Genomic DNA, 17,096 nt, shown 5'->3' on the forward strand with positions numbered 1-17,096 from the left:
TGGGGAAGATTCATTCAAAGAATACATATTTACAGCCTGGGTGACAGAGCAAGATCCATCTCAAAAAAAAAAAAAAAAAAAGAAAAAGAAAAAAATGTATTTTAAAAATAGATCAATCTGAATTAGCAGAATATACACATTTAAAAATCTTTCTAAAGAATACACTTCGTAATGGTTCTCAGAGGCTGTATTGATTGGAGAGAAAAGGAATTGGGGAAGATTCATTCAAAGAATACATATTTACAGTTAGGAGGAATAAGTTCAAGAGATCCTATTGTACAGCATGGTGACTATAGTTAATGATGGTATATTGTATTCTTGAAAATGCTAAGAGTGGATATTGATTGTTCTCACCACAAAAATAACTATGTGAGGTAATGCATTTGTTAATTAGCTAGATTTAGCCATTCCCCAGTGTATATGTACTTCCAAGCATCATCATGTTGTACATGATATACATGTACAGTCAATGTAAGGAATAAATAAATTTGGCTGGTAATTTGGTGAAATTACAGGTTCACACCTGTAATCCCAGCACTTTGGGAGGCCAACGTGGGCAGATTGCCTGAGCCCAAGAGTTCAGGACCAGCCTGGGCAATGTGGCAAAACCCTGTCTCTACTAAACGTACAAAAAATTAGCTGGCTATGAGGGTACATGCCTGTGGTCCCAGCCACCTGAGAGGTTGGGGTGGGAGGATTGCCTGAGCCCAGGAGGTTGATGCTGCAGTAAGCTGTGATCGTGCCACTGCACTCCTGACAGAGTGAGACTCTGTCTAAAAGGAAAAAAAAAAGAAGTTTGAAAAAAAAATGTTTAAAAAATACACTTTGCTTTAAAGTATAAGCATAATTCAAAGTACGGTAGCAATTACTACTTAATTTGGTAGCTCCTAGGGGATATGTCTAAGAGTGATTTTTAGTTGCCCTATAGTTTTAGGAAAATAGGTGCTTCAAAAGTGCTTGAAAACAGATGGATTGTGCATACATATTTTGCTGATGGTAATTAAAAAGTTTTGGTAAATTGTACTACAGATTATCACAAATTGTATCATAGTCCAAATGAGTGGAATTTTGTTTTATTGATGTAGCCAGTAATCACTAATCTGTACTGCCAATATATTAGTATTTACTGTCAGGCAGTGTTGCAGATGAATGAGGGAGTAGAGTCGTGCCTCAGTTTCTGTGGGGGATTGGTTGCAGGCTGCTGCCTGAAGATACCAAAATCCATGGATGCTCAAGTCCCTTATATTAAATGGCATAGTATTTGCATATAACTAATGAACACCCTCCCATATGCTTTAAATCATCTCTAGAATACTTATACAATACCTAATACAAAGTAAATGTTGCCAAGTGTAGTGGCTTGCGCCTGTACTCCCACCTACTCAGGAGGCTGAGGTGGGAGGATCACTTGAGCCCAAGAGTTCAAGGCTGCAGTAAGCTATGATCGTGCCAGTGCACTTCAGTCTGGGTGACAGAGTGAAACCCTAACTCTTAGAAAAAAAAATCGTATGATATGTAAATAGTTATTACATTGTATTTTAAATTTTGTATTTTTTTAATTTTTTAAAAATATTTTTGATCTGCGGTTGGTTGAATCCACAGATGCAGAACCATGGATATGGAAGGCCCACTGTATTATATATATTTTAATGCTTTGGGAATGCAGAAGGGTATATATTATTTGGCTCTGTTGATTCCAATTAATTCAAATGTTAAAAGATAGTATAAAAATTGCTCCAACCTGGTTTATTTTTCCCTCTTTTATAATAAGTATAATTTTCTGTATTTAAACTTTGAAAAAATAGAGGCAAAAGCTAATTTTTTTTCCTGTGTTATGACCCTAGTAAAGTATATTCTCTAATTTCTTAGGTCTTGTCCTTTCATAATTGTACTTGTTCTTTACTTGACTAGACTGATTTCCTTTGTTATGCCTTCCCTTTCTGGTGTATACGTACCTATATTTAACCAGCTTTGATTTCTTAGGACACTGATACATTTTTCTTTTCCTCATTCATCTCAGGCTTTTTTTTTTTTTTTTAACTCCTTTATCTTAGACTTTTTCTTGTCATTAGCCCTTCATCGTAAAATGTCAAATGTCTGATTTCTTTTTCCATTCATTTTTTTTCTTTAGCTTTTTTCCCTTGGAATCCTAAAGAGTCCTTGTAATTTCTTTCTTTCTTTTCTTTTCTTTTTTTTTTTTTTTTTTTTTTTGTGAGACAGAGACTCGCTGTGTCACCCAGGCTGGAGTGCAGTGGTATGATCTCAGCTCACTGCAACTTCTGTCTCCCAGGTTCAAGCGATTATCGTGCCTCAGCCTCCTGAGTAGCTGGGACTACAAGCGTGCACCACCATGCCTGGCTAATTTTTGTATTTTTAGTAAAGACAGGTTTTCACCATATTGGCCAGGCTGGTCTTGAACTCCTGACCTCAAGCAATCCGCCCACCTCAGCCTCCCAAAGTGCTGGGATTACAGGCAAGAGCCACCACACCCAGCCAAGTCCCTATAATTTGTAATAAGCTTTCCATTAACATTTAGATTCCCCAAATAATTTATCCATATTTTCTACCTTTCTAAAGAAAAACAAATTTCTCCCACACATAAAACAGTATATGGGGATCTGAATTTTTTTTAACTGAAGTACATATGTAGGAATTTATATAGGACCTAGAATATTTGTATTGGATTTGGTCAAGATTATCTTTTTAAACCTATTTTTTATGTAAAGGAAAAAACAGCGTTCTGCTAATAATAGAGGTGAATCTCAAACTTAGCTCTGTATCTCATTAATGTTTCCCAGAGGTACTAGATATTAATAAAGATAGAGTTTCTCATTTAATACAAATAAAATTATTAATCTTGAAATTAGGAGAGTAATAGTATTCTAATTCATGAATCTTTCATTGATCAGTCCTCCTTGGCCTTCTTTTTAAAAATACATGAAGGCCTGAGTGCAGTGGCTCATGTGTGTAATCCCAGCACTTTGGGAGGCCAAGGGAGAAGGATCACTTTGAGCTCAGGCGTTCCAGAGTAGCCTGGGCAACATAGCAAGATCTCATTTCTACTAAAAATAAAAAAATTAGCTGGACGTGGGGGCACATACATATAGTCCCAACTACTTGGGAGGTGGAGGCAGGGGGGATCACTTAAGCCCAGGAGTTTGAGGCTCCAGTGAGCTATGATCGCATCATTGCACTCCAGCCTGGGTGATAGAGCAAGACCCTGTTCCCCCTCAAAATAAATAAAAAGTAAAGAAATATAAAATATTTGTGAAAGAAATTTTATTTTGCTATAAAATTATAAATTTGCCACTACAAGAAATAAAGTAATTCCTTCGGTTTGGCCTCTCCACATTCGAAACACCTTTTTTTTATTAAAAAAAAAAAAAAACCCTATGAATTTTTCCCCATGCATTTTGACCCTTGGCATTACCTCCTAAGTATATATTTGGTAATTGGATTTCATTAATACCCTTGTAAGTAAGTTTAAAATGTGCTGTGCTTCATTATTACCACTTTGCCTTTTTAAAAATCATTCGAGATTTTCTTTCCTCTTCTTTACTTCCTCAAAACAATAAACCTGGAATGAGGTAGACGTAATTGATAATGGACAGGGGTTGCTGTTCTGTTTTTTCTTCTACCTCAACCCCTTCCTACAGTTAGTCTCTGTAATTCCACCACTGGTGATTTTTTTTTTCAAAGACATGTAAATCTATTTAGAATTAATTGTCAGGTTGAGTTCAACTTCTGTCCTTTTCTATTGCTTTTTTTTTTTTTATTTTTACTTTTTCCTACTGCTTTTATATCTACACTGTGCACCAGTGTTTTTAGACTCCAGGTCATGGCCTGGAGTCATAAAATTACTTTAGTGCATTGTCCAACCTCATTTTAAAAAATGAAACAGGCCGGGCACAGTGGCTCACACCTATAGTCCTAGCACTTTGGGAGGCTTAGGTGGGCGGATCACCTGAGGTCAGGAGTTCAAGACCAGCCTGGCCAACATGGGGAAACCCATCTCTACTAAAAATACAAAAATTAACTGGGCATGGTAGCACACGCCTGTAATCCCAGCTACTTGGGAGGCTGAGGCGGGAGAATCACTTGAACCTGGGAGTGGTGGTTGCAGTGAGCTGAGATTGCACCACTGCACTCCAGCCTGGGCAACAGAGCAAGACTCTGTCTCAAAATAAGTAAATATATAAATAAAAAACAGAATAGAAAATGCCAGTGTGCTACATATAATAAGGACAGGTTTGTTTTAGGAAACTTTGCTTCATTTGACTATGTGTGCAGTATTTTAGGGTATCATGTAAAAATGTGTTGAAAATTTATTCTTACTATGAGTTGGGGTTTTAAAAAATGTTGGAAAGCCACAGGGTCATAGCATTATTAGGTTTGTACCATGGTTACACTTAGTTAATCATGGGTTAAACCCATCACTATAAACATTTTAACTGAAAACCACGTAAGTTAGTCCTGAATATCTTGTCATTTTTGGATTAGCAAGTCTGTAAAATAAACTTGGAAAAAAGAAAAGAATTCTTGTTTTGGATGTTCCCTTCTCTCCCTTTACCCCTTCCCTTTTCTCCTTTTTTACCTGCGATGCCTTCTCCATATTTGGACCTTTGTATTGCCTTTTACTGTATGAGGCTGGTGTCCTGGCAAATAGCTTTTCAACCAGACAGTTGAAAACGTTTGTAAACCCCATTTTTAACTACTATAATTTATTTCAACATGCTTCTAATTTGATTAGTTAGAATTAAAATAACTTTATTTGGAAGCTGATTTAGCCTTGGACATAGATGAAGATAAGATTTATTAAAATTGAATGGATTACACCCCTCAATTTATACATTTGCTCTTAAGATTTCCAAGAATCATTGTGTTCTCCACCCTTCTCACCACCAAGGACATCACAGGGCATCACACTTTTTTTATTTTCCATTTTACTAGCAAATAATTAAAACTTTTTATTCAGATTTATAATTAGGGATGATGTTTAATTTCATCTAGTTTTTATATACTAGTTGAATACTCATTTATTCAAAACACGTGTAAAAGTTATGTAATAGCGACCTCTACTGGTTTTAGTTATGGTATCCTGCAAGTGAATTTTTAAAAGTTTTGAGAGGATGAAAGCGCCTTTTTGAAGTGAATTAGTTTAATAAGGAAGGAAATTCAACTGTGATAGTAACCTGAGTTCTTTCACTCTCAGTGGAAATTTTAACTAAAGAATTTCTGGAAATTAAATTGAAGTATTTTGTTAAAAATGAATGACTATGGGAGGACTTTAAAGAAATTACAGTGTATTAAAATTGCTGTCACCAATGCAAACTGTTGCTTTCCATGATTTGTAAATAGTTCTGAAGTGCCTTTGCATGGTGGATAAAGAATATTCATAGAGGTTTCCAATTGAAAAATGCTGCATGTAATTAGTACTGAAAGTAAGGACGAGTGAGAACTGGATTTAGATATTTACTTCTTGATCTTGGGTGTTGTTCCTTGAAATTTTAGACAAGTACTATTTAAGGTAGCTTCTACTCATTCTTGTAATTAGCTTTATCACAGTGAAGTTGAAATTCAGGATGTGATATTTCCCCTAGATAATAGAAAGAATGTTTAGTCTCTTATTGCCTAATTAAGGAACTAATACATTGACAATTACTGTTTTCTCTTAGTTTCAATATGTTTGTAATGTAAATTATACCACATGTGAAAAGCTCTACTTTTGGTATTCTTTGATTTTAAAAGTAAATTTTAAGTGAAGAGCACTATTTAATATATTTGCTTAGTTGTTGTTTTCCTATTTTCCAAGGAACGTGTTCAAAAAAGTTTCCCTCATCCAATTGATAAGTGGGCAATAGCTGATGCCCAATCAGCTATTGAAAAGAGGAAGCGAAGAAACCCTTTATCCCTCCCAGTAGAAAAAATCCATCCTTTATTAAAGGTAATGCTGAAATACTGCCTTCTTGCCTTTTAAGGGAAAAATAAAACCCACCATTTTTATACAATAAGAATATATTTTATGGATAATTGAGTCAACTTAAGAGTAAAATTCTCTCATTCTAAGTTTTCCAGAGATTTATGTGGTGGGAGGGGATGCTATGATAATAAGAAAATATAAACTGGGTAACATGATTTAAAGTAATTTCATATCAATAGTAATAAGCAAGTTGAGAGGACTAAGAAAGTTATTGTGGATTTTGTTTATCTCAGATGTAATTAGGACCACAAAGAGAATTTATAAAACTCCTCTCCTTGGTTAGACCTGTGTTCCTATAAATCCTTTTGATGTTAATACTTTGTGTAGAGACCTCTGTGAAAAGGCCATAAGGCTATGTGTAATCTCTGAACAAAAAGATCACCTAAACTCTCCAGTCCTATTTACCATGTAAATAAATAAGTCAGTTGAGTCTCTACGGAACTAATAGAAAAATTGCTGGAAGCTCAAATAATGCTATTTCTATTTTAGTTAATATAATGAACTACTGTTATCTCTCACAACAAAAATATAGGTATTATAATAAGTGAAAACTTAAATGCCAGCGATTTTGTACATACTATAATATGGACAAAATGTTAATACTTGTATACATTGAGTTTTATTACTCAACAAAGTTGTTATTATCCATAGTTTGTAAATGAAGTGACAGAGGCAGAAAGTGATTAAGTAACTTCTAGGCCAAGTTCACAAGACTCTAAGCGATAGTGTCAGAAAGTTCAGGTTTGCTTGATGTTTTCCAAAATTTAAAGTTATAAACACTTGAATGAGTTTAAGATTGTATTTTGCATTCAATTGTTTGAATAGAAATATCTGCCTTATGGAAAACTACTTCATCATTCTCTTCATGATTTTCATTGGCCATACATTGAATTGTATTCTAAGAGAATTAAATTGAGGTATATAAATACTATGTTAATAATCCTAGATTTTGAGTTTTATGTGCTAATTGTGAATATCATTTCAATTTATTTTAATACACCTTTATCATGATACATTTAATAGTTTTTATATACCCTAAAAGATAAATACAGCCTGTCTCCAGTTTGTAACAAACTTCTTATTTCAAAGTTGTTGTTTTTTTTCCCTTAAATGAGTTGTTTGGAAAATAGATTTTGTTATTCTGTATGAACAGACCAGTCCCACAAAAGCCCATATTCTCTTTGAAGTCTAATACTAGGGCTATTTAACATTTTCTTAACAGCAGCCATTATTCAGTAGGACATAACATGAATTTTGTTTTCATAGAAATTGCCAGGGTTATACCAGGAATGTGCCCACTATAGTTTGGGGGAGCCCATCTTCCCTTGGTAAAGATAAAAGTATAAGCCTGGTAGAGATTCCTAGATACCAATAATATATTAACTCTCATTTTTTGTAAAAGAAAAAACTTGTTTGTTGTAGTTACTTCCAGGTATTCCGAATTAGGTAACAAGGAGCATTTACTCCCTTCTCCAAACTTGGGTCTTCCTTTATAGGTTAGGGATTATCTATTTGTAATCTCTGCTGCTTAAGTATTTTACATCATTAGAGGTAATTTTGCCTTGCCTTGTCTTAGCTTACATTTTCAATAGTAATACATATATTATTCATTGTTGAACCACTTAAAATTAAATATTGTTGGTAAGCACAGGCCTCAGGAAAAAAGTGTAAGCTAAGTTGCAAATATGTTTTTTATTTTTAATCAGTGTGTTAAATTTACAGTATATGATGTTTAAACATACTTTTCTTTTAATTTTGCAGGAGGTCCTAGGTTATAAAATTGACCATCAGGTTTCTGTTTACATAGTAGCAGTCTTAGAATACATTTCTGCAGACATTTTAAAGCTGGTTGGGAATTATGTAAGAAATATACGGCATTATGAAATTACAAAACAAGATATTAAAGTGGCAATGTGTGCTGACAAGGTAGGAAACTGAGCTTTTATATTTTTTTCTTAAGTTTCTTTTTATGACTTATTAAATGCTAACATACTATTCATGTAGAATAAAATTGTACTACGTGTTGGGGAATATCTCCAGTAACCTAATAGCAGGGATTCAAGATACCACTTTATAGAAATAAGATATTAGATATATGATATTAAAATGTGTTTATATGTCATGCAGTTTTTTTCTTCTGTGCTGTTGCAACTAGGGTTAATTAGAGTAATCTCTTAATAGTTAATTTCTTTTTTCTTTTCTTTTTTTTGAGATGGAATCTCTCTCTGTCGCCCAGGCTGGAGTGCAGTGGCACAATCTTGGCTCACTGCAACCTCCGCCTTCTGGATTCAGGCGATTCTCCTGCCTCAGCCTCCTGAGTAGCTGGGATTACAGGCACATGCCACCATGGCTGACTTATTTTTTTTGTTGTTTTTAGTAGAGACAGGGTTTCACCATGTTTGTCGGGCTGATCTCAAACTCCTGACTGCCTCAGCCTCCGAAAGTGCTGGAATTACAGGCGTGAGCCACCGCGCCTGGCAAATAGTAAATTTCTTTTTTTTTTTTTTTTTTTTTTGAGACGGAGACTCGCTCTGTCGCCCCGGCTGGAGTGCAGTGGCCGGATCTCAGCTCACTGCAAGCTCCGCCTCCCGGGTTTACGCCATTCTCCTGCCTCAGCCTCCTGAGTAGCTGGGATTACAGGCACATGCCACCATGGCTGACTTATTTTTTTTGTTGTTTAGTAGAGACGGGGTTTCACCGTGTTAGCCAGGATGGTCTCGATCTCCTGACCTCATGATCCGCCCGTCTCGGCCTCCCAAAGTGCTGGGATTACAGGCTTGAGCCACCGCGCCCGGCCGTAAATTTGTTAAAATTTATTTGGATTGAAAGATTTATAAGGTTATGGATTTACTTAAAAACAATTTTTCAAAATGTAAAACCTCAAAACGATAGTTTTACTTTGGCACCTAGCTTTCTTCAGATACTACTTTGTGGTTTTACAATAATAATAATAAGAGCAAACACTTACTGAAGGTTAGGCATATATGTGGCGTATCTCCATTGGTCCTTATGATATTCCTCTAAGGTGAGTGATCTTATCTACATTTTATAAAAAGGAGACTGAAATTCACAGGGATAAAGAAATTGGTCCAGAATTTTCTGAGAAGTTTCAAAGCCTATACTTGAACTCCAGGTCTCTCTGAGTCTAAAGCTTTTCGTCATTACCTAAGGATGTTCATTTTACGGAAACAACTTTGCAGAAAGGAAAATATTTTCTGTTGAAGCATTTCATTCCATTTTCCTCATTATACTCTTACTGATTTGGAATATTATTTCTGATTACTGATTCCACTAAATTATGTTTTAGTATTTATTTGTTCTTTGAGAATGTGGCCATATAGAGTGAAAAAACCCACCTGATTTGAAGAAGAATTTCAAATGTTTGGGTATTTTTAAATGAATAAGTATTTAGTTTTAAAAAATTACTATCTAGATGAATATGAAATACTTGATGCTTTTTAATGAAGGCAGATAAATAAAATATTTTTGAATACCTACTACATGTTAACACAGGCAGGAGATGCAAGAGAAGTATATATGAAACAAGGCTTCAGAGTTGATGAAGTTGTACTTACATACATGAAACAATCAGAAAGCACGCAAGATAAAATATTATTTTATTGTGTTATAGAGATATGATGCTGTAGAAGTTCACAAGAAGGGGAAAGATGTGTTCTAGCAAGATTAGTAACAGTAGACTTCTTGCAGAAAATAAAAGCTTATTTTGACCAGTTCCCAACAAATGTAGGAAAATAGGCCAAATAGAAGGCTATAAAAATTATTTAAATATGAGATACTGAGGCCATGGAATAAAGTGATGATGGCAGGGTATAAAACAGAGAAAACCAAGTCAGAGAAATTAAAGACAGGATCTGGAAACACATTGGAAGTAATAGGTTAACAAGAGAGACAGACAGATGAATACTAGTAGTGATAGAGAACTTGGAGGAGTGTAGTAAGTGATATCAGATGTTGAATTCTGTTTTAGAGAAGCTGTGGAGGAATGCTGGCAATATATCCAAGAGGAGAAATTTGCTTGTTTGCTTTTTTATCATTTAAGAACTTTATTCAGAGAACTTAAAGCATTTCACGTCAAATTTGACGAAAGCTTCGTATTTTATTTTTTTATATCTCTGACTATATAGGTATTGATGGATATGTTTCATCAAGATGTAGAAGATATTAATATATTATCTTTAACTGATGAAGAGCCTTCCACCTCAGGAGAACAAACTTACTATGATTTGGTAAAAGCATTTATGGCAGAAATTCGACAATATATAAGGGAACTAAATCTAATTATAAAAGTTTTTAGAGAGCCCTTTGTCTCCAATTCAAAATTGTTTTCAGCTAATGTAAGTATCATTGTATATATGCCTGTCATTGGATGTGTTCTGAAATTTGCATGACCACTTCAAATTTGAAGTTGTATAGTTCATGATTACTAATTTGTTAATTTTTTTAAGTTGTGGTACTTAATTCATGATCACAAAGTGCTATAACAGTTTCAAGAGATTTAACATCAGAAATTAAGAGACAAAATACAAAGTAGACTGATTATGTAAGTGAAAATGAATTCACAGAATTGTCCATGTACTCCAAAGGATAAAGCTTCTTGTTTAGGTGGAAGATATTTTTGTTTGAGTCATTTGAATCATTCAGCCTACACTTCATCAATGCCAACTGTATTGTCAGGTACCATGCTTGGCAGCAGGGATTCAAAAATGAATAAGAAACAGTTCTGCTGGGCGCGGTGGCTCATGCCTCTAATCCCAGCACTTTGGGAGGCCAAGGTGGGCGGATCGCAAAGTCAGGAGATCGAGACCATCCTGGCTAACATGGTGAAACCCCATCTCTACTAAAAATACAAAAAATTAGCCAGGCGTGGTGGTGGGCGCCTGTAATCCCAGCTACTCGGGAGACTGAGGCAGGAGAATGGCGTGAACCCTGGAGGCGGAGCTTGCAATGAGCCGAGATTGCGCCACTGCACTCCAACCTGGTCAACAGAGCGAGACTCCGTCTCAAAAAAAAAAGAAAAAAAAGAAAAGAAACAGTTCCTTTCCTTAAGTTTAGTCAAGACAGAGATATAAACTATACATTGCAATAAAATGTGGTAATTACCCTATTAGAAGTATGACAGCAGTAGTATTGGGAGCACAAAGGAAGGGACTAGTAACATTGACACTTAGACAAAGGATTACTGATCTTACTGTAGTAATCAAACTAACCTAACTGGGTCCTGAAGAAATGCTGAGTGAGAACAGGTGAGATTGTCATAGGAGCTACACACTGGTAATTCCTGGAACTGTAGCCACACAGGCATAAATGACTGATAGAGAAGCAGTGCTCACTACAGAGGCTGGGACTGGGCTCAAGCTGTGGCAATGAGTGAACATTAAAAAATAAAGCAGTAGATTATCGTGATGGTTGTACAAATCTGTAAATATATTAAAGACTATTAAATCACTCACTTTAAATGGATACATTGTATGGTTTCTAAATAATGTTTCAATAAAGTTGCTTAACAAAAAGAGTAAAGAAGAGGCAAAGGTTTCTGAGGACACAAAAATCAAGAACCAAAATGGCCAAAAAGCACATCAAAAGGTGTTCAGCATCACTAATCATTAAAGAAATGTAAGTTAAAACCATGACATACTACTACATTCTCATTAGAAAGGCTAAAATGTAAATGACTTACAATACCAAAAGTTGAAATGGGTATGCAGCAACTGCTTGTGGGAATATAAAATTCCCACATTACTTGAGAATGTAAACTGGCATATTTTGGAAAACAGTTTGGCAGTTCTCTCTCTCTTTTTTTCTTGAGATGTAGTCTTGCTCTGTTGCCCAGGCTGGAGTACAGGGGTGCGATTTTGGCTCATTGTAACCTCTGCCTCCCGGGTTCAATCCATTCTCCTGCCTCAGCCTCCCGTGTAGCTGGGATTACAGGTGTGTGCCACCACACCTGACTAATTTTTGTGTTTTTAGTAGAGGCAGGGTTTTACCATGTTGGCCAGGCTGGTCTCAAACTGACCTTAAGTGATCCACCAGCCTCGGCCTCCCAAAATGCTGGGATTACAGGCGTGAGCCACCATGCCTGGCTAGTTTGGCAGTTCTCTATAACAATAAACATAAACTAATATATTGCCCAGCAATTCTACTCTTAGGTTTTTAACCAGAAGAAATGAAAACATGTCCATGCAAAACTGATTCATGAATGTTCATAGCAGCTTTATTTGTAATAGCCCCAAACTGGAAACAACTCAAATGTCCATCAGCAGGTGAATGTATAAACAAACTGTGGTATGACCATACAGTGGAATGTTGAGGAATAAAAAAAAAAATGAAATAGTTATGCATGCAACAGCATGGGTGCATCTCAAAAATATAAGCAAAAAACTAGGCACAAAAGACAATATATGATTCCATTTATTTAATATTCTAGAAAAGACATTTCTGTAGAGACAAAAAGGGGATCACAGGTTTCCTGGGAGTGAGGCCTAGTAAGGGTTGATGGAAATGGGGCACATCTTAAGAAGTTAAGATGATGAAAAGGTTCTGTATCTTGATTGTGCTGGTGGTTAGAAGGGTGAATAACTACACAAAATCTCACCAAAACAACATTTAAAATAGGAGTTTCTTATATAAACTATGCCTCAAAGTCGACTTGATAAATATAGTCACTGATAAAAAAAGAAATCAAATAATAGTAATCAATTTTAAAGTACAAAATGGATATGGTTTCAGATTCTATGTTGCAACTAACCCTTAAGAAACTATCATTTGTTGAATTTTAGTAAAGAACCATAAAAGGATAGTCACTCTATTTATATGGAAAGTCCAGAATAGGCAAATCCATAGAGACAAAGTAGATTAGTGGTTGCCAGGCACTGGGGAGAGGGAAGGAATGGAGAGTGACTGTACCAGATATTTAGCTATTCACCTTCCAAAAAAATCATAGGGTTTCTTCTCATGGTAATGAAATGTTCTAGAATTTGATACTGGTGATGACTGCACAACCAATATTGAAACCATTGACTAGTAACTACACTTTTAACGAGTGAATTTTATGGTATATGAGTTTTATCTCAATAGAAAAATTACACAGAAAAGCTATATTTTTCATATACTTCGAAATAATGTATCACAACAGATTGTATGCAGAAATAGATATGAAAATCCTGCCGTCTTCTAGTACACTATGTTAAGAGATTTGCAAATGTAAAACATTGCCATTCTTCTGCTGAATGTTTTTTGTTGTGGTTTAAAAAAAATTTGGCTACTTTTTGTAAAAGTGCTATTTTTGTTAACACATAATGGGTTTATTATTTTTAATGAATTAAATATTTTTTTAAAATTTTGGTTTTAACTTCTAATATGGTAAACATTGAAATACATAGTTATAAACAAAAGGTTTTTAGAATCTTCAATAATTTTTAAGAGTGTGAAGGAGTCCTGAGACCAGAAAGTTACAAGACCACTGACCTAGAGAAATGTATTTGCAAGTTGTACATCTTTGCAGAAGGAATTCTTGAATTGTCTTTTATTCATACTTGTAAATCATTAACATTTTTCACTGTATCTGCCATGTTAAATTTTGTGATTATAAAATGACTTATTGGCTCAAAATTTGTTTAATATTATAATAATACAGCCTCACTGAATTTATGTGTTTTCCCCCAAACAGGATGTAGAAAATATATTTAGTCGTATAGTAGATATACATGAACTTAGTGTAAAGTTACTGGGCCATATAGAAGATACAGTAGAAATGACAGATGAAGGCAGTCCCCATCCACTAGTAGGAAGCTGCTTTGAAGACTTAGCAGAGGTAAGTACTTCAATTATATACCCAAAAAGTCTACATAAAAACCTACATTTACGTTAAAATTAAGAGTCTTATTTCTTTCCAGCTAAAGTCATAGATACAAATTGTTCACTACTTATCCGTTATTGCTCCTTTTCCATAGGGTCATTGTCAATATATGTTTCTGTCATCTTACCAAACAGAAAAAGTGGTCTCTTGTTAATTATAGAAAAGCAGATACCACCAAGGGGAGGTATAACAGCTGTCACCCAATGGCCTACTGTAAAAGTTTAAGAAAAGTCAATGAATGACTATTAAGGAAGAGACCACAGAACTTGCACCTGAAGTCAGATTACTTGTGTTCCAGTCTAAGCTCTGCTGCTTATTAGTTGTGTGACCAGTGGCAAGTTATTTCATTTCTTTAAACCTCCATATCTTTATTTGTAAAATAAGAATTTTAATATAGGTTGAATATTCCTAATCCAAACATCCCAAATCTGAAATGCTTCAAAATCTGAAACTATTCCAACATGATGCTCCAAGGAAATGCTCATTGGAGCATTTCAGATTTGGGATTTTCAGACTTGGGATGCTGAAGCAGTAGGTATAATACAAATAATCCAAAATCTGAAATCTTAAACACTTCATTTTGGATAAGAGATACTCGATCTGTAATACCAGGATTTTCATGAAAAATTAAATAACCTATCTGAAGTATTTACCTATCTACCTTCACATAGTAAGCTTACTCAGTATGTGATAACTACATTATTATTTAGAATAGGAATGAAGTAAATAGGACAGTAGGGTCCAGGATCTGGATGATTGAGATACCATGAGATAGAAAGATATTAACTCCTCAGATATTTCAAATTAACTCCTCAGATATTTCAAATGCTAAAATACATGAGTCAGTCCTAATAAGTTAGCATTAAGAGTCCTTCTGAGGTTTCTAGCGTTTGCTGTGTTCTCATTCTAAAATCTCACTCATTATGATACAGCATTGAGCTTGTAAAATTTTTTTTTTTAATTAAGACTTTCAGGCAAAATAGAATGGTAAGTTCAAGCATCACCATAGCCCCTTCATTCCTGCTCCAAACACACATAAGTAATAAAGTATAAAAAGAAAAATGTGGAATATATATACTAGACTTGAAAACAAGATCAGGAATGGAATAGACATTCAAGGTAGTGAGCTCTGGTATCTGGGTGTTTAGGCTCTTAAGGACAGTGAATTGTTTCAAATGTGTTCCATGAAAGCCAGAGCAAGACTTCTTGCTCAAGTCCCTCCTTATAATAGGATGCTAGGAAAATCTGCCAACCTGGTATCTACAGTAAAGTTTTCTAAAAAGTTGTGGACTTGATGTGAGGAGACAAAAACGTTGCCTTACAATAATAACTTAACAAAGTTTCCTACAGCATTAAGCTAATATGAAGCCTGAACCCTCAAAGTCATTTTAAGAGTAGGTTCTGGTTTGGAAGAGTGATCATAAAGGAATGGGAGAAAAAAAGGAAACAAAACATTAAGTCTCCCACCAAGAAGCATATAATACAAAATTCCAAAAAACAAGGCAAATTCTAATTCTGAGAATGATAATAAAATCAACAATTACAACATGAATTTATTCCAGATGAAATTGATTTTGTATAATAGACATACAAAAAGTTTAAAAGTTTAGGATGCTGAAAGAGCTAAGTGAAGGAATATGATCCATTTATAAAGAAGATATTGTGAAACAAAAATAGGTGGAAAGGAAATGAGCAGATTTCTAGATATCAAAAGACAGAGATTTTGAGAATTAAATATATTATACAAGCATTGAAATAACTTATATAGTACAACATTTGCTGGACCCAGTTCAAGGATAAAATTAGTAAATTGGAAGATGGAATTGAGGACTTCACTGAGAATGTGACACACAGACGAAGATAAGAAATATGAAAGACCAATTGAAAGTAATAAGCATAGCCGGGCACTGTGGCTCACGCCTGTAATCCCAGCACTTGGGAGGCCGAGGCGGGCAGATCACCTGAGGTCAAGAGTTCAAGACCAGCCTGGCCAATATGGTGAAACCCTATCTCTACTAAATATACAAAAATTAGCCGGGCATGGTGGTGCATGTCTGTAATCCCAGCTACTTGGGATGCTGAGGCAGGAGAATTGCTTGAACCCAGGAGGTGGAGGTTGCAGTGAGCCGAGATCGCACCACTGCACTCCAGTGACAGAGCAAGACTCTATCTCAAAAAAAAGTAATAAGGATAAGCTGAGAGGCTTAGTATACATCTAATAGGAGTTCCAGACAAAGAGTGATGGAGAAACAATATTTGAAAACATAAAAATGGGTAATTTTCAAGAATGAGGACATTAGTTCCCACATCAAAAATGAATTCCAAATATTGTTCATGATAAATAAAAATAAACACACAGCTGAAAACATGGCAGTGAAACTACAGAACATCAAAGATAAAGAGAAAATCTTGGGTTGGGCGCAGTGGCTGATGCCTGTAATCCCAGCACTTTGGGAGACTGAGGCAGATGGATTGCTTGAAGTCAAGAGTTCGAGACCAGCCTGGCCAACATGGTGAAACACCATCTCTACTAAAAAATACAAAAATTAGCCAGGCGTGGTGGCGGGAGCCTGTAATCTGAGCTACTCAGGAGGCTGAGACACGAGAATTGCTTGAATCTGGGAGGCAGAGGTTGCAGTGAGCTGAGTTTGTGCCACTGTACTCCAGACTGGGTGGTTTCACCAGACTGGGTGACAGAGCAAGACTTGGTCTTAAGGGAAAAAAAGAGAAAATCTTAAAAGCTGTTAAGACATGGGAGACTGAGGCAGGAGGATGGCGTGAACCCGGGAGGCAGAGCTTGCAGTGAGCTGAGATTGCGCCATTGCACTCCAGCCTGGGCGACAGAGCAAGATTCTGTCTCAAAAAAAAAAAAAAAAAAACTATTGAGCTGTTAAAACAGAAAAGAAAATATTTTGCGAAGGAACTATAATTAGAATGGCAGCAGGGTTCTCTTTAACAACAGAGGTTAACAGTCAGTTGAGTAATATCTTTAAAGTACTAAGGTAAAATAGGATTTTCTGTCTAACTACAGTATTATTCAAGAATGAGGACAAATTTTTAAATAATAAAGTTTGTAGAAGAAAACATAAGTGTTCTTCATGACCTTGGAATATACAAAGATTTCTTAAACAGGACACAAAAGCACTAACCATGAAAGAAAAAAATTGATAAACTGGACTTCATTAGATGTAAGAATATCCATTCATCAAAAGACAAAATTAATAGAATGAAAAGGCAAGC

At 35.3% G+C, this 17,096-nt stretch overlaps 1 protein-coding gene across 1 annotated transcript in view; it reads left to right on the forward strand.

Annotated features, from left to right (window-relative positions):
- The window catches only part of SOS1 (son of sevenless homolog 1 (Drosophila)), a 158,787-nt gene that overhangs the window by 74,473 nt on the left and 67,218 nt on the right, over positions 1-17,096 (forward strand). The window contains exons 3-6 of the mRNA XM_011997324.1: positions 5,813-5,944; positions 7,742-7,906; positions 10,126-10,335; positions 13,668-13,811. Coding sequence (XP_011852714.1) covers positions 5,813-5,944; positions 7,742-7,906; positions 10,126-10,335; positions 13,668-13,811 — 651 coding nt within the window. The remainder of the gene's footprint in view (positions 1-5,812; positions 5,945-7,741; positions 7,907-10,125; positions 10,336-13,667; positions 13,812-17,096) is intronic.

Source organism: Mandrillus leucophaeus, unplaced genomic scaffold, assembly GCF_000951045.1.
Source record: "Mandrillus leucophaeus isolate KB7577 unplaced genomic scaffold, Mleu.le_1.0 Scaffold538, whole genome shotgun sequence".
In the NCBI taxonomy this organism is placed as follows: Eukaryota; Metazoa; Chordata; class Mammalia; order Primates; family Cercopithecidae; genus Mandrillus; species Mandrillus leucophaeus.